At 44.6% G+C, this 26,043-nt stretch overlaps 1 protein-coding gene across 1 annotated transcript in view; it reads right to left on the bottom strand.

The window, feature by feature from the left end:
* Nucleotides 1-26,043, bottom strand: part of ATRN (attractin) — an 89,062-nt gene that overhangs the window by 55,001 nt on the left and 8,018 nt on the right. The window contains exon 2 of the mRNA XM_048943615.1: nucleotides 2,113-2,196. Within this exon, the coding sequence (XP_048799572.1) occupies nucleotides 2,113-2,196 (84 nt within the window). The remainder of the gene's footprint in view (nucleotides 1-2,112; nucleotides 2,197-26,043) is intronic.

Genomic DNA, 26,043 nt, shown 5'->3' with positions numbered 1-26,043 from the left:
AGAGAGTGCTCGTCCTTTCAAAACAAAGCACTCTAAGAAATTGTAGGGGGTTTGCTTCTATTTTAATGGCATGACAGCTGTGGAGAAGCGTGGAATCCTTCATCAATAAAAGCTTCAGAGCAGAAAGAAAGAATACCTACAGTAGAGCTAGCAACTCATTAACAGAGAGCGCTCGTTTGCAGAATTGCAAGGCGTGGGGCTTCAGGCTCAGCCTCAGATGGGATGTCTGGGCTGGACCACATCTGCTTTTGCCTTTCACACCCCCGGCACGAGGACACAGCACACACAGCAGCCAAGAGTCAGGAGTGGTGTGAAAAAGTAAGGAACACGTGGCTTCCTTCCCATCTGAATGTATCTGGTGTCTTTGCTTATTTAGCTTGTGCCTTTACTTGCTAACCTCAAAAGGCCTCTACATACCAGTGTGCTAGCACCGAGGTGAAGGCACTTAGCAGAATTTAACAGCTCTGCAGAATCTGTTTTCCAAGTCCAGACCTCTCTGGGAATGTCATATTTGGCAGAGAGCTTGGGCTATTTTCACAGGGGTGCCTGTTTCAGCTGTTTCAATCACCGTGGTCTTTCTGTTCACCACCATCTTCTGACAGCAGGGTACAAACAACCAGAAGCAGGAAAAGGACATCTCTCTGAATGCCTGACCACAAAAGTACTGTCTCACTTCAAGCCTCACAAAGTGGTAGCTTTCCAAGAAGCCTCTGGGGATCAGCAGAGGCTGAAGGAACTGGTTATGGTGACCTTATCAAGGACCTGTGAGAAGCATTTCCATTCTGATAAGAACACGAGACAAATTATCCTCTAAAGGAAAAAACAAATAAATAAGAAGCTCTGAGGGTTATGCTGACTGTACTGGAATTGCAGAGGCTGTTTTGTCTGTAATAACATCCTTTAAAAACATTTTTTTTAACTTGTAATTCCAAAGCAAATGCAGTTGTAGTTTTACTATCTGCAAAAATGAAGAGGTGTTGCCACTCAGGGCATCTCACTGGGAGCTCAACCACATCAAAGCACTGGGCTCCTCCCAGTTAACAGTTGGTGGTAGGTCCCCAGTTGCAGTGCTCTGGATCTGGATGGATCTCTGCAACAGCTTGGCCCTTACAAACATAAGCTCCCAATACATTCAAAGGTAAATCAGTCATCCAAAATAAATGTCTGAAGTGGATGAAGTGAATACCCTTCCACCCCCACCCACCAGACATCCTAAAGAAAAGACTAAAAGAAAAACATACCCCTGGTCTTTTATTAAGTTCTAAACATCCAAGATGCTGAGAGACCTGAGTATAGAAGGTGTTAAATGTAAATGAAGTAGTTTGTGCTCTCACAAGACGTGATCCTATCCACATACCACTCTGCTTACAGTGTCACGGAACAGTATAGAACGTGATCTAAGATACAGCTGTTAATGTAGAGCATCAAAACTGACCAATCAAAGCTATATGGACTATAAAGATGAATTTTACAGTCATGCTACCATGGAAAACACCCTTTATCTGCTGCCCCATCCATCAGAAGACAGTCAGAGAGTACACGCTATATGGGATGTTGCTAAAACCTCTGCAAGGGATCACTGCAAGCAATATAAAGATCAAATATACAGCAACAGAGAAATGAAGAGACAGGTCTAAGGGACTTTTCCCAGTTCAAATCTTCGCACAGAAGGTCTTCTGAAGTTCATGTGAAAAAAAAACATAATAATCTCAAGTGCAGCATTACATAAACTGTCTCTCCATGAGCTTCAACTGTGTTGGTTTTTCTTTTCATACTGCCTAAAGTTATATGGACTGAATCCTGCCATGGCCCACTGCAATAATGGTTGAATAAGTAGTAAACCTTTATTTACTCAGACAGGTGCATTAATTCTGATTTTCCACGTGGTTTCAAAGCAAAGCAGATTTTACACCAGGAAGCCATAAATTCAGACAGCAATTTGCACAAACAACAACAACAAAACAAACCCATTTTCCAAGAATAACTAAGTGCTATCCTACGTAGTTTTAGGAATAGCAAAAAAAAAATCAAACAAAATAATTGAAAAAAGGATTGTGAGATCTAAAAACAAAAGCAACACTGTTTGCAAGCAGAGCTGTTGATTCTACTCACCTTCCTTCAATTAGCCAGGTGCATTTTGTTTTGTATTTGTAGTTTCCAGGCCCATCCGTTACGTACCCTGAAGGTTCAGTGAGTCTGTAAACAAAAAATAATGAACACAAGCCTTAGTCTTCAAAGTTACAACGTTCACAAAGGATATCCTGAATTTAGAAGATCTGTCGCTAGGTTTTCACCTTCTGAAGAGCCCTTAAAAACGATGCAACGTGAATCAATTGGGATTTTCCTGTTCAAGTCTACGTGCTTTCTGATGACTGTCCTTGGAGAATGAGTTCAGAGTGCTGGTTTTTCTACCAGAAAAGCCTAACACAGAGAGTGGAAAGAGTGACCAAAGACATGCAAAGGTTGCTTTCACATCCTCATCACTCATACTGGAAATATAACAGCCAAACATACGTACAGTGGCACAAAATCAATCACAGAATCCTTGAGCTTGAAAAAGACCTTTCAGATTCCCAAGGCCAATCCCAGCACATCCCCACCATGACCACTAAACCATGACCCTCCGTGCCACATCTTCACTGCTCTTGGACTCCTGTAGTGAAGGTGACTCCATCACTCCTTGCACAGCCTGTGCCAGTGCCCAACTGCTATTTTGGAGAGGAAATGTTTCCTCATATCCAACCTGAGCGTTCCCTGAAGGTAGCAACACACAGGCTTTGGCTATGACTTATTTCCTCCATGATTTCAACATCTTCTCCAAAGATCACAGACGATTGAGAGGACAACCACAATATCTAAAAGGTAACAGAGGCATCCAGTTGGAGTTTGGGACAACGGATCCCTTCTACCACTTGGGTTCCCCAAAACCAGCCACTGAGATCCTTCATCTTTGGCCTCAGCACAGAGACCCGTGGGTTGATGATAAAACCAAGAGCCACGCTGCCAGCTCAGAGAAATTAATTATCAATTCCAGATCAGTTTCACAAAACGCTCAAGTGAAGCAAAACCCATTTGAAAACAAATCCCCTGAGAAAGATGAAAGGAAATGGAAGCAGCACCTGAGGACATCCCACCACCACGTGTTGGCAGAGCATTGGCACTGCATTCCTGCCCAGGGAGGTTAGACACCCCATCACCAGCACAAAGCCTCTTAGCAAATTCCATTTGTCCTACTTAGAACAGCTTCAGTCAGACAAAAACACTCTGAAAGATCAAATTTGAAAGAAAAATGAAGGAAGGAACCAATACCGTGAGATCCCAGAAATGATAACTTGGAACCTTTTGCTTGGTCTTTCTGGTGATCCATTAATGTCATCATCTAATATCTTGACCAAGGCAAAATGGTTGTTCAGCATCTTACCTGTTTTAGGTTTACGGAAGGTTCATTAGGTTAGATATTAGGAAGTTTTTCACTCAGAGGGTGGTGAGGCACTGGAACAGGTTGCCCAAGGAGGCTCCATCCCTGGATGCCCCATCCCTGCAGGCATTCAAGGCCAGGCTGGATGTGGCTCTGGGCAGCCTGGGCTGCTGGTTGGTGACCCTGCACACAGCAGGGGGTTGGAACCGGATGATCATCATGGTCCTTTTCAACCCAGGCCATTCTATGATATTCACACCACATTTTAAAGCTTCAGTATCTTTGAAAATTCAAGTTACCTATCTATTGGCATGGAATTTGCAAAAACAGATGGAAATTTCTAACTGTAGAAAACAGCAACAAGTCCTTTTGTAATAACCGTGGAAGGGTAGGAATGAGACCACGTCAGTGCTGACAGCACTTTGCATGGAACCAAGAGCAAACAGGCGCTGGAAACCTGAGCAAGTCTTGCATGCTGAAAAACAACCTTATGCACCCTGCCAAGCTCTCAGAGAGCCTCTGCTCAGCAAACTCCTTCAACAACTTTCTCTGGCAACAATTATTAAATCATTCACCACTGAAATGCCATCGAGAGCAACACTACAAGAAAACAACTCTTAAATACCAGCCGTGTCTGATCTCAGAGAGCCTCAGCATCCATATAATTTACAGTCATACAACGGCAAATCAAAAACGAACCATAGGATTTAGTTTAAAAAAAAAAAGAAATAGATTAAAATAAAATAAGCAATCCTACTTCCTCAATACACTGTTGAATACCTACCTGTAAGTTACTCAGATTCCTTGCTAAGCTTTAGAAGCTGCTGCCACTACAGATAACTAAAGGATATTAAATAATAATAATAATAAAATCAAAGTTCAAGCCTCCAAAAGGAGAAAAAATAGGAGCAATGCTCTCAGTGCTGGGGTGGGTAGGACGCTGTACAAACACTGGAAGAGATATGCTCCAAGACAGATAGAAACAAAAACTAAGCAATACAAGCTGGAATTTTATCTTTATATTCAATAGAAGAAGCTATATTAATCTCCAGCTCTAGTTAAAAAAGCAAACGAACTCAGTTCCCCTTCACATCACATGATGCTGCCATGCTCCGTATTTGTGAGCACTGATAACCAGGGCATAGCCCAGGTACTGGTTTGGTTTCATATCTATCGATTTCCAGATATGGCTTGGAAAGAGAATGGATGAGTAATGGGGAGGAAAAGCACTCCAGGAGCAAAGCTGCTCAGTGTGGAACATTTCCACGGTACTCGCAGGGTTATGCCCACAGGGCTGCCCTCAGGATGTACACCAAAAAAAGTCCTACACCCATGCAACCTGTTGCCAACACCATCAGGGTCTGAGGTCTTTTACCCTACTATGTGCTACAGATGTGAAATCCTGAGAATATCATAGAATTGCTCCGGTTGGAAAAGACCTTAAAGATCATTAAGACCTAACCATACTACCCTAACTCTAACCATAGGATCCTAAGGGATGGAAAAGATCTCTAAGACCCCAAGGTCAACCCCAACCCACCCCACCATGCCCACATCCCTCAGTGCCACATCCCCACAGCTGATACTACAATTAGAACACATCAGTTTCCAATGCCTCCAGCATGGATATGAGAACGATCTTTTAGCTCCAAGGTTTTAGCTTGGAGAAGAGAAGGTTCTGGGGAGAGCTCATTGTGGCTTTCCACTACTTGAAGGGAGCTTATAAACAGCAGAGGTAATGGCTGTTTATGGGGGTGGATAGTACAGGGCAAGGGGGAATGGTTTTAAACTGAGACAGGAGAGGTTTAGGTTGGATATTAGGAGGAAGTTTTTCACTCAGAGGGTGGTGAGGCACTGGAACAGGTTGCCCAAGGAGGCTGTGGATGCCCCATCCCTGGAGGCATTCAAGGCCAGGCTGGATGTGGCTCTGGGCAGCCTGGGCTGCTGGTTGGTGACCCTGCACACAGCAGGGGGTTGAAACTGGATGAACATTGTGCTCCTTTGCAACCCAGGCCATTCTATGATTCTATGATGTATTTTCCACCAGTATCCTCATGTCCTTGAATTTATTATGCATATTTATAATTTCTTCACTCAAATGCAAACTGAACCGCATACAGTTTGGAGAGGCACCAACTCCCATTTTCCTTGGCTAATTGGACAGCCCATGACGGTACTCTCCACAAGCACAACTCGGCCTGAAGGTGCTGCACCTTATGAAAGAAAGCAGCAAAGTCCTTCAGGTGCTCTCTATGATGGGTGAGCACGGTGGAAAAACACACGCAGTGCAAAGATAACGCTTTTAGCAAAGCACAGATAGAGCATTGAACTCCTCCAGAGCGACGACTTTGACTTCAAAACCACCACCACCACAGTGGAAAAAACTCTTGCATGTTTCTGGTTAAAAACCCAAGATTTTAAAATAGATATCAATGCTAACATGCATGCAGACACTACTGAAGGGCTGTTACCACTGCTACCACTGCTCCTCACAGCTGATGTCGATTCCTCACTGATTTTCACCCAGGCTCTTAATAGTGTCAGCAATGCTGTGTGTATTTGTTAAATACAAATTACTGTACACTGACAAAGTCCCTACAGAGCCATGAATTGCACAGTGAGGTGAAGACTCAAAGCTGTTTTCTAATTACTATCTAATAAATCTAAACAGCATCGAGGAGCTCTTGCTTCAGAGTAAATCATTGTTTGAGGTTGTTAATAGAATCATAGAATGAAGCTGAAAGGGACCCATAAGGATCAATGAGTCCAGCTCCTGGCTCCACACAGTACCACCCAAATTCTGTATTCTTTCCAATACACTGCAACATTGAAGATCCACTACATGCTGGCAGTGAGCTGTTGAATATATTTAATTTTGCCTGAGATTCTCAGCAGATCTCATTGGTTTCCATTGCTTACAGCGTAACAGAACTCCAGCATTCCCACCAGAGACTCCTTCTGCTAAAAACAGGAAAAACCCCCAAAACCAATTGCTCATGCTAATTTTGAAGTTGCTAAAACTAGAGGCTGATGCACACAGTGAGTTTTTCCTCCTCCCTCCCCTCTCTTCCCCAACAACACCACAATTAGAAGCCATTGTTTTGGGTTAATTTGAAGTTGCACCCAATAAACAGAGGGCTGCTACAGCCTATTACAGAACAATGGCATTCTACCCTGAATTGATTAACAACTTAGCTTTGCCCATTTTCTAAAAGAACACCCAGTAAACACAAAAACCATACACTGATATATCCTATGGTTTCCTACATGTCCCAGTGTATGGGCATGGAAAGCAATCAGCCACATGCAGGACGAAATGGTTTTAAACTGAAACAGGGGAGGTTTAGGTTGGATATTAGGAGGAAGTTTTTCACTTAGAGGGTGGAGATGCACTGGAACAGGTTGCCCAAGGAGGCTGTGGATGCCCCATCCCTGCAGGCATTCGAGGCCAGGCTGGATGTGGCTTTGGGCAGCCTGGTCTGCTGGTTGGTGACCCTGCACATAGCAGGGGGTTGGAACTGGATGAGCATTGTGCTCCTTTTCAACACAAGCCATTCTATGAGTCTATGAAATAAAGAGACAAATAACATCTATGCATGTATTTCATGAATTTCTAACACCTTAGATCCCCAAACCATACGTACAGCTCAAACGAAATCATTCTTTCACACCAGGTCTCGCACAGATGGCATCACTGCCAAATCAAGTCTGATAAGGATTTAACCTATTTGGTACGCAACCAAAGAACACAAACAACTCTGTGTTTTCACAAAAGTTCTGCTGATCTCTCCTCACCGAAGTCATGCAAGAGTTTGTTCTTCCAAAGCTTTCACAGTCAGTCCTCCAGGAATGTTGTTACCATTTCTGCAATGGGTTCAAGACAGCTCTACCTGTGACTTCCACCACTCCAGGGTATGAACCTCAGAAAGCCCAGACTGTGTCCTCCATCGCTGTGAGGTGGATCTGAAGGTCCCAACCCCACAAGACGACACTCCTCAAAAGCCATTTGAACTCTCCATGCTTCTCTGCCTGTCTTCCCCAAGGAGGTCAAAGAGGAACGAGCACCTTCTGCACTTAATGGCACCTGGCTTCATCCTGCCTCCATGGTTCTGCTAAACTGAGGGTAAAGAGCTGTCTTGCTTCAAAAACAACCACAGTGACTGACACAGTTAATTTAAGACAGGCAACACAGTTTCTTCAAAGGAGAGGTTAGCTCTGCCCTTTTGTGGGACATTTCTAAGATACAAGAGGTGATTTCCTGGTTGCTGATCAGAGATAAGGGCAGAGCCTGAAAAGCCCAGCAAGGTCTGAGAGGAGAGTCAGAGAAATTACAGCAGGTGAAAGGAATCCACACAGCCACTGATGCTAAATCCCTTTGTTAACGAAATATCTGCTTCAATCCAACAAGATGCCAAGCTCCAAACAAGCCTGAATCAATGCCTGCAGCCTAGGAGAGATCAGAAAGCACAAAAGCTCCTAAAGGTTTATAAATTGTGAAATCACCAAGCTAGAAACCAAGTTATTTTCCAACACTGCCCCTCTATGATTGGCACCAGGCTCCCATTCCTGACTTCTGCTTTCCTGCTGTCACCAAAAATAAATGCCCCTCGCAGTTGTCCCATTTGAGGCTGCCTGCTGCCACTACCCACAGCCTGCTTTCAGCATCAGGGCTGATCTCAAACCACATCCCCTCCTCAGCCCAAATAAACCAACCCAAGCCTGCAGTTCTTCCCAGTCGTCTCATTAATCCCTTCAAGTTTCCTGTGTCCAACCAGCTCTCCTGCCAGGGAGGGGAAGGGATTTCAACGGTATTTCGTCTGAAAACTCACTTTAATGCATTTTAAACATGGTTTTAAACTGAGACAGGAGAGGTTTAGGTTGGATATTAGGAGGAAGTTTTTCACACAGAGGGTGGTGAGGCACTGGAACAGGTTGCCCAAGGAGGCTGTGGATGCCCCATCCTTGCAGGCATTCAAGGCCAGGCTGGATGTGGCTCTGGGCAGCCTGGTCTGCTGGCTGGAGACCCTGCACATAGCAGGGGGTTGGAACTGGATGAGCATTGTGCTCCTTTTCAACCCAGGCCATTCTATGATTCAACTCCTCTTTATGGAAGACGTTTGCTTCCACTCTTACTTACAACTCCTATTTGCAGGCTAAGGAAATTATATCCATCAAGAAATTGCATAAGAACACATTAAATTACCCAGGTCATCATTCACGACAACAGAAACAACAAAGTTGACCTCCCTCCCCCAGTGCCAATTCAAGCACTGAAAATCCATGCCAGATCCCAAAAGACATCACCACTTCACCAGTGTTGCACAGGTTACAGACACTGCAATAACAGTAGCATCAGGAACCTGCTGTAGCTGACGTTCTAGCTCCTAAATTAGTCCAGCAACAAAAGTCAAATTGAGGTCATCACATGTTTAGATTCTTATCTACCTGTATTTCCTATCCTTCTACCTTTATTTCCAGCCCCATCTCAGACAGCACATGGCTCTGCTCAGTGCACAAGCCCAGGTCTCTGTTGACTTGAATATATATCCAAGCTGCTGCGTAAATCCGAATCTTATCAAGTAAGTTCTCCCCATTCAGATTGACTGAGGGAAAAAAAACCCATACAATAACATCACTGTTACCCCACAGAATCCTCTTTTTAAAATAAGCACTATCTTGGAGGTGCAGATTTCCGTGGCTTTGCTTTGTTATCGCCATTATCCAGACACCCATCTCTGCCTCCACAGCTCAACACCAACCATTCAGCAATTCTGTGATCCCAATCTTGATTCAGTGCTTGTTTTCAAAACACTCTCTCCAGTGTCTGTATTATATGTGGAAATATTTCCATGTTGAAAGGCCACTTGGATTCGTCTTTTTGAAGCCAACCTTCAACCAGCTCCTGTACCTGAACCGAGAGCCGTGCAGGCGGTGTCAGCTCCTGCAGTTGTCTATGAAGCTGCTCTAACAGTTGCTCCATGCTTTCCCCATCTGTTCACAAACCCATTTATTGGCTCTTGGCCTACTTCTTTGAAATGAAGATGATTTAGCTGCAAGCATTCACCCTGCCTAAAACGACTCAACTCCCATCATTCGCCGGTGGGCCTGGAGGCTGCTGGATTGTAGCAGTAACAAACAGAGCTGGTGCATCACACAGCATCTAACTTGGCAGAAGAAAAGATAAGTATCCTTAAGAATAAGAATCCTTACAGCCTTTGGCCAAGAGCTCTGACAAACAGTCTCACCCCACTAATTGCTTCAGCATCACCCCCCAAGTGAGCTCCCTGTAAAAGGAAAGTAGGGAGAGAGGATAACATTCAAAGAGAATCATCAGAATTTGATGATGAAAGAGCTCCTGAGCCAGACAGGTCTCTTCAAGGCCTGCCACCGGATGATCAAACAAATGCACTGCATTATCCAAGATCCTGGCTTCATGTAATATACAAGGTATCCGATGTAAGCTAAGGGGGTGAGGGAAGAATCATAAAATCCATTCAGATTGGAAAAGAGCTCTAAGATCCCCAAGCCCAACCCATCCCACTGTGCCCATAATCACACATCTCAGTGCCACATCCCACTCCTCCAGGGACGGTGACCCCACCACCTCCCTGGGCAGCTGTGACAATGCCTGACCTTCCTTTTAGAGATGAAATGTTTCCTCATATCCAACCCGAGTGTTTTATCTAAATTCATCATCCCGTTCTGGTGGAAAGTACAGAAAAAAATACAGCAGTGTACTACTAAAATTCTGATCAGAAAATCAAGATGAAGCTAATTGTAGGCAAAAATCTAAGTCAAGAATTTCTGCTTTTAGCAATGAGTTCATTCATCCAGGAGCTCTAACTTGTCTAAGGGTGAATTACAATCTGTAATTTTAACAGAAACAAATCTACACACACTTTTGGTGTACACAGAATCTCAAACCGAGTAAAGATACCTACAGAAACCAGTCCAGATCTTGCTGGCTCAAAGGCTTAAGGAAACACAAATGATTATAGAATCATAGAATGGCTTGGGTTGGAAAGGACCTCAAGGACCATCAAGATCCAGCAGGGCCACCAATCCCATTCCAGATGAGCAACAGGCACATCAATATTCTCTCCTAGCTGAAGAATCCTTGACTTCAACGAGCTCTCAAGGCACCATTCCTACTCTTAAGCTTAGGAAAAAGAGTCTGTTGGTGGCACACATGCTGTACTGTGAATGAAATCGGGCTGAGCTGCTGACTTCAGCTTCCTGAAATGAAAGGAGTTTAAGCTCACCCTCATGGAGCAGAAGACCCTCACCATTCAGGTCCCTTTAGTCCAGCTGCAAGCTTGCCTACATCCAGCACCGCTGATTTCTAGGCCAGATGCAGAGCACAGCAACCAGCAGCAGCACTTACAGAAAGCTAAAGCCAAAGATCAGTCATTTGTGGCAAAGAAAGGAAAATGAAAATATTGAGACATTCTATAAATAAGTATCACAACCCGACCCACTTTCCTAATGTGGGTTTGCAATAATTCTTTTTATTTCATCCTGACATACAAAAACTTCCAAGCAGTGTTACCTGCTGGGAAATGCTCCTAAAAGAAAAATAAAACACTAAAATTCATGCAAGTTAGCAAACAGTTTGGTGTAAAGGTTAACATCCATTCGGTTCTGAGCTGAATTTGAGCTGAAAAGGATTTTGATGCAGATATGCAAGTGCTGATCACAAAAGAAATAAAACACAGACATCCTAAGGTCCAGAGAAGGTTTTGTGAACCTACACAATGCCAATCCCTAACACATTTAAAGCAGTCTTTTGGCTGCAGTGATGTGGAAAAGGTCATGCAAAGTGCAGGAGATCGATAGGGAAAGAGGAATCCAGGCTGAAACACGTGCTTGGGGCAGCCTGGATTTGTTTACATTGATTTGCTGCTGCTCTTACTGAATATTCACAAGAGCTTTTACACTGATAACATGCAGGAAGCCACACAGGTTTCAATTCTTCACATTAGTGATGCACAAACGCAGCTTTTGACAACTAAGCATCCAAAAACAAACTAGGAAGAAAACTCTGTTTATAAACGGAACAGATTAATAGTACATCTGAAAGCCTATTTATACCATCAATAAGCTGAGTGATCTCCAGGATGCCACGTGTAGCAGGAAGAGCACAACATCCATGGGAGCCCAAATCAGCACTGTGCATTAAACTTAAACTTGAGAGGCAAAAGGAGTCAACTAAAGTGGGTACGTCTGTATTGGATGAGGACGTAGTTGGCCTCAAAACTTCATGTGCATTAACTTAAAGAATACAAGGCAGAATGAACAATAAAATAAAATAATAGAATAAAAGAATCATTTTGGAGATGATGGAGAAGAGATGGAGACCTCATTGCAGCCTCCCAGTACCTAAAGAGAGCGTATAAACAGGAGGGGGAACAGCTGTTTACAAGGGTGGATGGTGACAGGACAAGGGGGAATGGTTTTAAACTGAGACAGGGGAGGTTTAGCTTGGATATTAGGAGGAAGTTTTTCACTCAGAGGGTGGTGAGGCACTGGAACAGGTTGCCCAAGGAGGCTGTGGATGCCCCATCCCTGCAGGCATTCAAGGCCAGGCTGGATGTGGCTCTGGGCAGCCTGGGCTGCTGGTTGGTGACCCTGCACATAGCAGGGGGTTGGAACTGGATGATCATTGTGGTCCTTTGCAAACCAGGCCATTCTGTGATTCTATGATCTTGTCAACATGATACACACACACACACACACACACACACACACACACACACACACACACACACACACACACAAAAACAAGGTAGGGAAAAAGCACGCAAAGAAGTAATTTCTTATCAAATGCAACTCTAGCACGTCTGCGTATTAACACCAACCTGTGTATTCAACTGTGAAAGGAATCTTGCTGCTTATAAAGTCTGTGAAGTACAACTGTGAAGAAATCCAGACGTGCAAATGCTCCTGCATGTGGATTTTTATTAGGCAACGTTAAAAACCTCCTGAAAATCCTCTGAAAGATGAACTCTATGAATGCTCTGTGAATCCTTCGTTTACTTGCCACTGGAGAGGAACAGGATTTTTGATATGATGCTTTCCACATCCAGTAGATGGAAGCCCATTTAGAATCTATACTCAAATACAGAGCAGCAGCTATAGGGGCACCAGGCACAGATTGGAACTCAGGAAGTTTCATCTGAACACAGGGAACAGCTTCTCTCCTTTGGGAGTGGTACAGCCCTGGCACAGCTGCCTACAGAGGTGAGGGACTCTTCTTTGGACATATCCAAACCCATCTGGATGTTTCCTGAGCTGCTTCAGGAAGGGAGTGGGACTGGGGACCTCCAGAGGTCCCTTCCAACCCCTACAGTTCTATGATTCTGGCTTAATGAATGGAGGAAAAAGGCCAGATTTGATGTAGATTTGATGAATTCACCTCAATGCCTTAAATCAAAACTTCTGCTGCTGGTAACAGTGATTGAGCCACACTCAGCTCAGTCCACCAGCGAGCCTCAATTTTTCCACTGACATCTCATGAGAATGAAGAAAGCCCACACTGCTCAAACCATCACTTTTTATTAAAGAGCTCAGGAAAATAAATGAAATGTGAACAGTACCCAATAACTCAACCGATCTCCACTCCATGAGAAGACACAGACTGATTTACAAACATCAGAACGTGTTCCTCATCTTCCCTGTGCCCAGCAAGCATCAATGCCTCGACAGTGGCATCCCTCACATTGCTACGTGTTAAATCAAAGAATACTGAGGTTGGAAAAGAGCTCTAAGATCACCAAGCCCAACCCCAACCCATCCCCACCGCGCTCATTGACCACATCCGTCAGTGCCACATCTCCATGGTTCTGGGACACCTCCAAGGATGGTGACCCCACCACCTCCCTGGGCAGCTGTGTCAGTGAATTCTAAATTAGGATCACTAAATTTGGATCGCTGTGAGAGCTTTCCTAGTCATACAAGACAGGTATTAAAGCCCAGCCCCTGCTTCTTTTACTGGAATGCAGGAAATTGCAAGAAAATCTTAAAAGAAAAAAAAAAAAGAAGAAAACAAAGAAGCTAATCGCCACTAAATACCTAATTAAAAAAAAAAAAAAAAAAGGAAGCAGCTTTACATGCATGTTAGCCATGCAAAGACCAAGCAACTGTTGTGTTCGTGTTCTGTTTACGAGGGTGGATGGTGACAGGACAAGGGGAATGGTTTTAAACTGAGACAGCAGAGGTTTAGGCTGGATATTAGGAGGAAGTTTTTCACCCAGAGGGTGGTGAGGCACTGGCACAGGTTGCCCAACGAGGCTGTGGATGCCCCATCCCTGCAGGCATTCAAGGCCAGGCTGGATGTGGCTCTGGGCAGCCTGGTCTGCTGGTTGGTGACCCTGCACATAGCAGGGGGTTGGAATTGGATGCTCATTGTCGTCCTTTTCAACCCAGGCCATTCTGTGATTCATTCTATGATTCTATGAAACAGCTTTCCTTTTTGAGTTAATGCTGAAAATTTAGAAATGAGGCAGCGATTTGCACATAATGCAGAATTTATGGCTTATGTCAATGCAGCCTTAGCAACAGACATGCCAAAATATCTTTGCAACCCAGGATCTGTTCGCATTCCTTCGCGCCGTGAGCAGTTTGTCTACGAACAGCTCAGCAGTGCAGGGAGGGTCACAGCCACCAGCCCACAGACTGCTCAGCACTGAGGGAGGGTGTGCACACAAGTTTATTTTCCTTCTTTCCTTATAGTAAGCCAACGCCTTCATCTACAGATCACAGAATCACAGAATGGCCCGGGTTGCAAAGGACTGCAGTGATCACCTAGTTTCAACCCCCTGCTATGTTCAGGGTCACCAACCAGCAGCCCAGGCTGCCCAGAGCCACATCCAGCCTGGCCTTGAAATGAAGTCTTTCCTTAAAAATAAAATGGTTTTGAAGAAGAGTCCAACTGACCCAATAGATAAGCTACATAATGAACACTGGAGTCAATCTAGAAAATAAGGCAACTGAGGGCATCCTCCAGGCATTTTGGTGGCAGGTCTGCAGAACTCGCAGCCATCCAGCAATACTGAACACCCCCAGGGCAGGTGTAGCTGCAAAACTCATCATTTCCATCCCCAAACCTGCCATATGCACCTTTCCCACTGCCTCTGAAATGCCTCAAAAAGGAGTTATTCTTGGACGGGAGTGGGAAAAAATGAAATTCCATCTGCTCCCAGCAGATTTGTAGCAGCAAAAACAAAGGCAATGGCTCAACACTGCCTATGCAAAGTTTGGAAATAACCTCTCACTTCACAACCAAACTGAGCATGGTTTAAAGGCCACTTCTCAAGGAAAGATAAAAAAAAAATAAAATCTTACATCATTATTTATCACAAATTCTTTCCTCATTTTGGTAACATCTATAGGAAAAGTACATTCACATTAATGAGATATTCTGCACCAAACGTTGCTCTGTTGACTCCGTTCCTCTTATCATCAAGAAAAACAGGAATGCTTTTGCCTTGCCCCAGCTTCTAGTGGATGGCAACCCTACACACAGCTGGGGGGTTGAAACTAGATGATCACTGCGATCCCTTTCAATTCAGGCCATTCTATGATTGCCATTTCATTACCTCTATTCATCACCAAGATGACCCAATACATAATGTGAGAGAGTAATACTACAAGCACCCTTACACTCTCTAAGAAAGAGCTCCCTCCTGCTTTCAAATTACCAAAAAAATAAGCCATGAGAGTTCAATTATTCCTTCCTGAATGGCGAAAGAGAAGCACTTGTACAGAATCCTCTGGAGTAGAAGGTGGAACTCACTGACATCGAGTGCTCAACCCCAGCAGTTCCAACAATTAAAGGTGAATGGCACCAATGCATCACAAGGTCAGTCATTTCCTCTTGTCTGATGCACTTCAAATTAATCTGCCAGAGCTCATTTATAGAAAAAGGGATAAGGAGTGAAGCAATCATAGTAATAAATCTCTCCTTGACATGTAATACAAAGATACAGGTCAGCAGAGGCACCTATCTCCTGCAACCATTTTGGTCTTCCACTACTTACACCAGGGAAGGTTGAGGTTGGGTATTAGGATGGAATTCTCCTCCAGAAGAGTGGTGAGGCACTGGTATGGGCTGCCCAGTGTGTGGTAGAGGGATGGGTTGGGCTTGATCACCTTAGAGGTCTTTTCTAACCTTAATGATTCAATGAGAAGATTACTTAAGCAAAGAATAAACAGGAAGTCACATGGCTGCTGTCTTGTAATTTAAAGGCAGGCAGATGCATTTTCAGATTTGATTGCAACCACTGCTGACATGATGGAGGTGTTTTCACAGGGGACTCTACAAACTTAGCAACCCTCTGCAATACTCACTCACAACAGTTTCTAATTGCCCAGAAAAAAAATAAAATAAGAGGATTTACAATGTTTTCTCTGCAATTTTCAAATTTACAAGTCCCACATTTGAGCCTGTCCAAGAACCAGGACTGCATGAGCTCCCCCAGGTACAGTTCCCATGACAGGGCACCTTACAGCCCTCCTGCATCACAGCACACAGAAGAGATCAAAAAGCAAAGGCGATTCCCAGGAAAGCAGCAAGGAATCATAGAATGGCTTGGCTCGAGAGGGTCCTCAAGGATCATCAAGCTCCAACCCCCCTGCTGCAGGCAGGGCTGACAACCTCCATATCTAACACTAGACCAGGCTGCCCAGCTCTTCAGACTGTCATTCTGAGCTCAGGGACAAAGGAGAGCTGTCACTGCACACTGACTCAAAATCAATGCAGGATGAGGATGGAGACCCAAACGTTTTCCCCTCTATCCCACCTGCAGAAACAGATGCTTTCTTGCTTGCCAAGAGCTCTGCAGCACCATTGCGAGCTTTCGGCGTCTCATTATTTAATTTATTTATTCAAGTCTGATTTAGGAGAAGGGAAACAAAACTTGCTCAAAGCATTTTGGTTTCATTTAGATTAAGCCAGGCTGTTCGAACCGGTTTGTTATCAAAATTGTTCCCCCTAATTACAATCCTTATTTTAGAGAAAGTGGAAATACTCCAATTCTCCGTCTGCTTTGCTTAGGGGTTGTGCTTCCCACCTCCAGCTTAACAAGCAGCATTCCAAGCATCCAACAAGCCTCAAACCAAGAGATGGCATTCCCTGGGACTGAACTTTTTGCTGTAAGATTAAAGCACATCAGCCACTCCCCACTAGTTAAATATTACAGGTGAGAAAGCAGTAGCTGCCCCAGGTACAGCACAGCACACGCTGCCTTTGCCGCTGGTTTCAAATGCAGGTCAATGGGCAATAACACCTCAAAAGCAACAGGGATCAGCAATATTTAAACACTCATATCAACCACGTAACAAATCACATCATTATTTTTTATTTTTCCTCCACCTCGATGACCAGTCAGAAGGGCAGATGTTCCAAAGAAGAAAGAAGATAAGATCACTATGTCCAACCCTAACCCAACCCCACCATGCCAGCATCCCCCAGTGCCACATCTCCACAGTTTTTGGGCACCTCCAGGGATGGTGATTCCACAACTCCCTGTGCAGCCCGTGTCAGTGAATTACCACTGTTTTGAAGAAGAAATGTTTGCTAATATTCAACCTGAACCTGCCCTGATACAACTTCAGGACATCACCTCTCATTCTATTGCTGTTACCTGGGAGAAGAGGTCGACCCCAGTCTCCAACCTCCTTTCAGGGAGTTGAACAGAGCCACAATGCTTCCCCTCAGCCCTCTCCAGACTGAACCATCCCTCACACACTCCCCATAAGACCCATGTGTGCTTCAGACCCCACACAGCTCCACTGCCCTTCTCCAGACACATCACAGGGCCTTAATGTCAGTCCTATAGCGAAGAACCAACACTGAATTTAGCACTCGAGGTGCAGCCTCACCTGTGTGAGTACAGGGGGACGATCCCCTCCTGCTCCTGCTGACTGCACTACTGCTGACACCAAGCCAGGATGCCACTGGCATTCTTAGTCACCCGGGCACACTGCTGGCTCACCATCAGCCATCAGCCAACACCTCCAGATTCTTTTCCCCCCAGGCAGCTCTGCACCACTCTGCCCCAAGCCTGCAGCGATGCATGGGGCTGCTGTGACAGAAGGGCAGGATCCAACATTTGGTCTCATTAAACTTCATCCCGTTGGCCTCAGCTCATCAATCAGCCTGTCCAGATACCTCTGGAGGAAATGAGATACTTTTAGGGAGTTTGTACAAAATGTGGGTTAAACCTACCACTATTTGCTCTTGCTCCTGAACCCAATAGAATTTAGATGCTATTTGCGCAGCCACTTTCCTACCTCGATAAGGCAAAGGACTTCATACTCTTAATGCAGGTTGGCACCATAATCAATAAGCAATTCACACACGGAGAGCAGGTAGTAAAAGCCACAGTTAATTCATTTATTATGGGCTTGGTTCAGAGCTGCCTCCTGCCCGCGATCCACCTGGGTCCACCGTGAACTGTGAACCAAGTGTATTCCCAGGGCTCTTCACTCTCACTGCTCTAGAGACAGAATTATTTCTGCATGAGCAGCCTTGCGACTTGTCAACAAGCAGATCCCGCTCTGCCAAACAAGCCCCAAAGCCTTGTCCTGCCTCTAATTTGCTGCACAGAACTTGGGAGCTTGCTTAATTCAGACGTGTTTTCACACTGACCAAACATGGGTACGCTGCCAAGATGAGTGTTTTATTCATAGTGTCAAGGTAGGGAAGTTTCACATACAGATTACCAGTCGATAGCCATACCGTGGCTTTGTGCTACCAATTTTAGGACTGCATTAAAAAGAATACAATCCCAACTGAAGTTCTTGTACCCCAGAAGTTGAGATTTGGTCAAAGTGTGAATTGGAGGTAGGAATGCTGCTTAATTGAAGCCCTGATGGGAAGCAGGGCCGGAAAAGAAACCCCCATTCACCCTGCTGTTGTGTCAACCAGTGCCGAGTGACAGCAAATACACATCATTTGCCTTTAATCATTTCCATTTGAGGCTGTTTGTTCCGTAGTAACAGTGCTAGAATTGTAATGCAAAAAATATTTCTCCATTTAGGAAAATACTGACATGTGAACAATTTGAACATTAAACACATTGGAGATTGCTTCATTGCAAAAAAAAATGAAAAAGAAGAAGAAAAAAAAAAGTCCTTTGCTCCATTTTTCCAAAACACGAGAGGAGCACTACATGCCTGGCAAAGTGCACCTCCAGTAATTGAAATGTTGCACCCAAGACACACTATGATATGACTCCTTCCTCGTGTGGGTAAGAAACAGCTGCAGGTGAGAGCACTTGCTGATCGATAGCCATTAAAAGTCTCAATGAAAGCCCCAACTACACCCCTGAACTAAGGGCAGAACAGCTCTTGTTAGTGACAAGGGGTTAAAAAAGCAAACCAGACCTGATCAGTGCATACAGGAGAGACTCTGACTGTGCTTTAGGCAATATTCGTATTTTCCCTCCCTCACTTTTTATTTCACTTTGCATTACAAAAAGCTTTGCACTGGGAAATAAGAATTCAAAGACCAATTACTGTTTGTGAGCCTTTTTTGGATAAGTCAGAATAACAATAAGGCTGGAGAAGACCACTGAGGTCATCAAACCCAACCATAGAATCATAGAATGGCCTGGGTTGAAAAGGAGCACAATGATGATGTAGTTTCAACCCCCTGCTATGTGCAGGGTCACCAATCAGCAGACCAGGCTGCCCAGAGCCACATCCAGCCTGGCCTTGAACGCCTGCAGGGATGGGGCATCCACAGCCTCCTTGGGCAACCTGTTCCAGTGCCTCACCACCCTCTGAGTGAAAAACTTCCTCCTAATATCCAACCTAAACCTCCCCTGTCTCAGTTTAAAACCATTCCCCCTTGTCCCATCACTAACCACCCTCATAAACAGCTGTTCCACCAGAAATCCATCACTGCCAGACCTACCAAACCATGTCCCTAAGTTCACCTGAACAGAAATTTTCAGACAGCACACAATGCCATTCTGCACTCCGCAGACTCACCTAACATTATATCTCTATGACCAGCTCCTCACTCTTGTAACTCTTTAAAACTGCTCTTAAAAAAATTACGAGTGTATGTTTGCTCAAGGGCAAAAATCTGGTAATGCTGACGTGAAGAAGAGATTTTAAAAGTGAATTAATGATAGAGAGAATTCAACATAACTTCTGAAAACACGACCAAGGCGGTAAGACGAAAGAGCAGCAATGAAAAAGGCAGAACATTTTATTTGAACCAGTGAACGTGAATCTCCTTGCTACAAATAATCGAGACAACTTACAACACAGCCTATTTTAGGGGAAACACAATCCAAATGTTATGACTAGGACTCCTACATACTCCCTCAGTACAAATAAGTAATACGATATGTGTGCAGACGTGCCACATTCTCATCTCCAGTGCTCACGATGAGCTTTGCGACCTAAGTTTGGGGCCTTGGGAAAGGGTTCTTGCATTCCCCAGAACAGGATATGGAAAAGGCTCTCAATTATCAGCTGCAGACTGAGTCAGCCACGGCACTGACTTGCTTCAGAAGGTTCAGTCCGCAAGGGCTGCAAAGCACTGGCTGTGCTGAATCAATTAACCAGTTCATAAATCAATCCCGTAATTCCATCTCACTTGAATTCACTCGCAAAGGGAAACGTGTCATAGCCTGCTTAACTGAATCTTCACTGAAAAAAAGAAAAAAAGAAATATAAAAAAAAAAAAGAAGGAAGAAATAATCAGGGTACAAACCACAACTGGAAAGGAACAGACACGGGAATGCACGGGGTTTTCCTTTTCCATGCTTTCAGCCCTGCTGTGATTTGCTGCCACAAGTTTGCTGTTGGTACCACTGGGATGCAAAGACAGCAGAGATGGATGCCGTGCTCCCTTTGGCTCCATCTGCAGCTGCATCAGCATACTGACATCATCGTACTCGTGCCACCTCAAATTCCAGGTGCCTGCCTTAGCGTGGTCACCTCCCAAACCATCCATGGGTAGTGCTCCTCCAAAGGCAGCTTCCAGCAGCACTTCAGTTGTATTTTTAGATGATAAGCATGGTTTAATTTGAAAATGTTTCAAATGGAAAGCGTTGGTTTAGTTTATTGCACATGTAAGGGAATGCCTCAAACAGTATCAGTGACAGCAAATGTGCCTTGTAGATATTTTACTTTACAAACAGACTTTTGTTCACAAGATGAGGACAAGAAGATACTTGCCATTTTATAGACACAGATATACTGAAACTACTTTGGAACTCGCATCACTGATCTGCTCTTCTCTCTTTCTGATATGTCCTCCCATTATTAACCAGGACATTCAAGGATGCATTCAAAGCCAGGCTGGATGTGGCTCTGGGCAGCCTGGTCTTCTGGTTGGTGACCCTGCACACAGCAAGGGGTTGGAACAAGATGATCATCGTGGTCCTTTTCAACCCAGGCCATTCTATGATTCTATGACATTACACACTGAAGGAACATGAACTGACATGCACAATTATTTCCGAGTCCACACGTGGGCAATTGCACCACATTGCAAGACAGGTGAAGATCACAGAATCATTAAGGCTGGAAAAGACCTTCAGAATCACCAAGACCAACCCATTCCATCAGACACACTGACCATGGCTCTCAGTGCCACATCTCCACACCTCCAGGGATTCCACCACTCTTCGGGCAGCTGTGCTAATGCATCACCACTCCTTGTGAGAAGAAATGTTTCCTGATACCCAACCTGAAGATAACTGCCAACAACAAAAGACATTAGAAAGTTGCAACTCCTCCTATTCTCAGCCTACACAGCTGTTACGGCAAAACCGGACAAATCAGGGCCACAGCTTTCCAGATTTTGTTTTTGAAGACTTTTCCTAAATATTCGAGTTATTTCTGGCCAAAAGAAAAGGCTTATAGAAAGTTTTCTTTGCTATCAAGTGATTTCTACTCTAAGTCATTAGCAGAAAGGAGAGCCTCTGCCGACCTGCCAGAAGGTCACTGGATGCATACATGTTATAACCCCATTAAAATCATAGCTATCATTTTTTCATTTAACTGGAGATTAAAGTAAAAGCAATTTGTGCCAAGTCCCAATCCCAACCTGCTGTAAATCCTCAGCCTATCAACAGCTCAGACTCCCACAGGGGTTCCAGCACTCTGTTTATTACACACAGCACCTTTACACGCGTAAATTAGAACATAAAAATTCTCCATGTCGCTTGCTAGCCTCGAAATGAGAAGCTTTTCTTCTTCAGATGTGAGACAGATACCACAGAAGCCATTCACAGCAGTGCATTTCCTCCAGTATTGACAGCAAGTGGCCTTCATCTGGCTACCCCTAATTTTTTAGTGCAAATTTGTTGCTTCTGGCCACACCATTTGTAAAGCTGCTGTGCTGTAAGACACTAGAGGAATAAGCAATGCCAGTGCTGTAGTCCCATGAGGCAGGGGGATGTAACCAGCCTGCACTCACAGCTCCAAAGAGAAGGCCAAGAAGCTCAGCTATGAGAAGTCCAACCTTTTGCAGATCTGATGCCCAGAACTCCATCACAGAATCATAAAATGACCTGGGTTGAAAAGGAAAACAATGCTCATCCAGTTCCAACCCCCTGCTATGTGCAGGGTCACCAACCAGCAGACCAGGCTGCCCAGAGCCACATCCAGCCTGGCCTTGAATGCCTGCAGGGATGGGGCATCCACAGCCTCCTTGGGCAACCTGTTCCAGTGCCTCACCACCCTCTGTGTGAAAAACTTCCTCCTAAAAGGAAATCTAAACAAGGCACATAAGGTTAAAGCAGCAAGAAATGTATACAATTAGAGGTTAAACAGAAATCTTAAGAGGTTTTCTCCAACCTTTACGATTCTAAGATCAAGTCCAACCATAGACCCATCCCCATCATGTCCACTGTGTACTTCAAAACACACAAAATAAGAGCAAACAGTTTCTGAGAGCTGACTTCACAGTAGACACAATGGAGAAACATCTCTTCCAGGTAACATTACAGATATGGGGTCTTGGGAGGACAGGGGGACACTCCCTACCATTTCCAAGCTGCAGTGGGTCTGTAAGACAACAGGCAGAGCACACTGCTCTGCTCCTCACAGCGTATAAAGAAAAGCTCAAATGCTTTGTCTGGAGATCAGAACCACTGATCCTTCTTGGAAGGCTGCACAAAGACCTATGGACTGGGGAGGAATGCAAAGGTTACAAAAAGTGAACAGGAAAAATACTTGGATCCCAGCAGTTGCACACCATGAGTCCCATGGCACAGCCTATGCTTTTAGCCCAGTAGCTATGCTGATTTCCCAGGATGATGAACTACAATTCCTCAACCTACAGGAAAGAAAAAAACCAAAAACCTCCCTCCCTCAGCCTTCCCGGGGGTCCCTCCAGCCCCATAGAACATTGCCTGGGAGGGTCCTGCAAGATCTCCCCAATCGTGGTAAACCTCATACTAACACCCACCTTGCTGCTCAAGGAGGCCAAGTATACATCTGCATAGGGTGAGACCTTCCACCTTCATGCCTGCACTCATGATAGAACTGTAGAATTATTAAGGTTGGAAGAAAGCACTAAGATCCCCAAGTCCAACCCCAACCCATCCCACCATGCCCACTGACCACGTCCCTCAGTGCCATATCTCCATGGCTCCTGAACACCTCCAGGGACGGTGACTCCATCACTCCCTGGGCAGCTGTGCCAGTGCCTGACTGCTTTCTGAGAAGAAATTATCCCTAACATCCAACCTGAGCTTCCCATGGTGCAGCTTAAGGCTATTACCTCTTATCCTAGCTGTTCCAGCCCTACGCACCTTGAGATGCTGAAAGACCAGCAGGTTTCAGGCAGTAAGAAAATGGATCATTTCTTCAACACGGCATCTCATTTCACGCACGCTGCTCTCACACACACCCATCTTGTACTGAGAGCAAAAGATGCTCTGATGCCTCGATCAGCTCTGATCAGATAACACGACTTTCGCATCAGGACTTTTTCTCTTTAAATTCCACATGACAAATTCCTCTCAGAGCTGAATAGAGGAATTAAGATCACATTTTAAACTTCCTCCCTTTTAACACAGAACATCCTATTTCATAAGGCTCAGTGACGCCGATTTAGGCGTATTTATAGCAACATTAACTACATTTCTTCTGTAGGGCAGTATAATGGTCTCAATAGGCAAAAGTTGGAATACCACTTGCCATGCAAACCAGCCACTACAACTGCTTTTAAACCTTCACATTTCCATGAGAATGACATCTTCATCAGAACATCTTCTGAACCTATAAACAGCTCATCCTTCTTTCATTGATAGGGAAAGTACACCAAGATTAGATGAGCTGTAGTTCTGCTCTACTGCTGAAACTGTGCAGTCAGTTGTTCTCGAGGCAATTGCATCCTATGGATGCTCAAAAGCTACACCCTGCGTGCTTTCTAAACAAAACAAATCATTTGCTATGGTGGCACTTCTGGTTCTGGCAGAACTGAAGAGGAAATGAAACACCACCGCCAGCTGCAATAGAAACATAGAATCCTTTAGACTTAGAAGGGAGCTCTGAAGGCCATCCAGTGCAACTCCCCTGCAATGAACAGGGACAGCACAGCTACAGCAGGATGCCCAGGGCTTCCTGGGCCATACTTTGAAAGTCTCCAGGGACGGGGCATCAACCACATCTCTGGGCAATCTGTGCCAGCTCATTTCCGAGGGGAATCCCACAGTTCACACAGTATGAAGACTAAGCATCTTTGCATTGCATTCATGGTGAGTAGCTGTGACAAAGGGCAGCCCACATTTTCACACCCATTTCCCATCTCCGCTGCAGCTGAGCTCAGTGCAGGCCTCACAAGTGGGACAGAACAGAAGCCAGCCCACTGAGGGCTAAACCTTACCAAAATTTCATAGTAGCTCATGCGCTCTATAAAACCAACCAATGTGCCAAATTAGATTGGGACTTTATTCATTCTCTTTGCCTTTTCAGGACTGAAGTCCACTCACCCCATTTCACCCTTCTGTAGGTGCTATTCATAAAATTGTTAAGGCTGGAAAAGACCACTGAGATCACCAAGTCCAACCCCAGCCCACCCCATCAAGGCCCACTGACCACATCCCTCAGTGCCACATCTCCTCAGCCCTTGGACATCTCTGGGGATGGTGACTCCCCTGTGTCCCTGTGCAGCCTGTGTCAGTGCCTGACCACTCTTTCAGAGAAGCAAGTATTCCTAATATTCAACCTGAACCTCTCGTGGTGCAATTTAAAGCTGTGACTTCTTATAACGGAAGCCCCTCCAGCTTTACAAGCTGGTCCTACATTCCCAACTTTCACCACGTCCCCATCCCTTCATGTCAAATACCAAACCTGGGCAAAGTATAAGATATGCCATTAGGGAATCACACACATATCCACACCACGAGTGTATGCATGTGAAGTCTTCAACAGTTCAGGTTACTGAGAACAGCAGCAAACGATCCAAAAATTCACACTTGGATGCTATTAAGTAATGAGGTTGGATTTTTGTCTGAATTTATACCACGAGTTCAAAATGTGTTAATAAAATGTCAGCACATTCACTGTTAGGAAAAAAAACCACCAACAAAACAAAACAACACAACAACAAAGCAATAACCACAAAAATAAAACAAATAACAAACCACCCAACGTTACCAGCAGCGTCAGAATGGACGTTTCAGAGGGACTGTGCATAGGGAAAGAAGTCTTGTTTTTGACTCTGAACTACTTCAACACCTCCTCAAAATGATTCATACAACAGTAGTTGAACGAGGGCACATTTAAACACCCATTGCCATTCTCAAAATGAAAAACAGCAACTTGAAAGGATCTCTGCAACCTGTGCTTGTGAGAAGCAGCCATGACTGACCTGCGTTGAAGGACCTCCCTGCTATGTGTTTGGATGCTATAAATCAATCAGTTAACAGAAATGCACTAACAGACTGTCAGGCATGCAAGAAGCAACTATAAATAAAGGCATTTGGAAGCACAGAGTATATCTTGCACAACAAGAAACTTAGCTTCACCTTTTTCTACAGAAAAAGAAAAACCACAAGCAACTGACCTCATCATTACACCCCTTCCTTATCTCAGATAGCAAAAAATAAGGATGACAGCTGTGTAACAACAGCAGATATTGGAGATCCCAAGCACTGAGATGGCTCTAAAATTCACACTACACCCTCCGGCCTGCATTAATAGGTACCAGCCTCGTAAATTAATCATTAAACAGGCTGGTGCACAACTTTGACAGCAAACGTGCTGCACGGTGCTACCGAAAGGCTCTCACAAAGCTGTCTTGGAAAGTTTGTTTTAGAAAATGCAAACACGTTCTTGATCACGGCAAACACTGAAATCCAAAACCTGTGTGCAAAGCGAACCTCGGGCATAGATTTTCTCCAGATAAGGCAATCACATGCAAAGAATCTGGTGACAGCACCATCAGAGCAATGCTGAGAGCTCTGCAGAGCTGTGAAAGGAAGGATATAACACTGGGTGCACAAAGATACTGAAAAAACCCCAACACCGAGCACAGCCATACCTTACATCAGCAGCAACTCACCAAAGCAGAATGTGCTGCAGTGCCATTTCTTTGTGGCAATACTAAGGAGGGGAACAACAGCAAGGAGGAAAAAATAACACCACTTTCA

This window comes from Lagopus muta, chromosome 4 (genome assembly GCF_023343835.1).
Source record: "Lagopus muta isolate bLagMut1 chromosome 4, bLagMut1 primary, whole genome shotgun sequence".
NCBI lineage: Eukaryota > Metazoa > Chordata > Aves > Galliformes > Phasianidae > Lagopus > Lagopus muta.
This window is presented reverse-complemented; position numbering and strand designations above follow the sequence as displayed.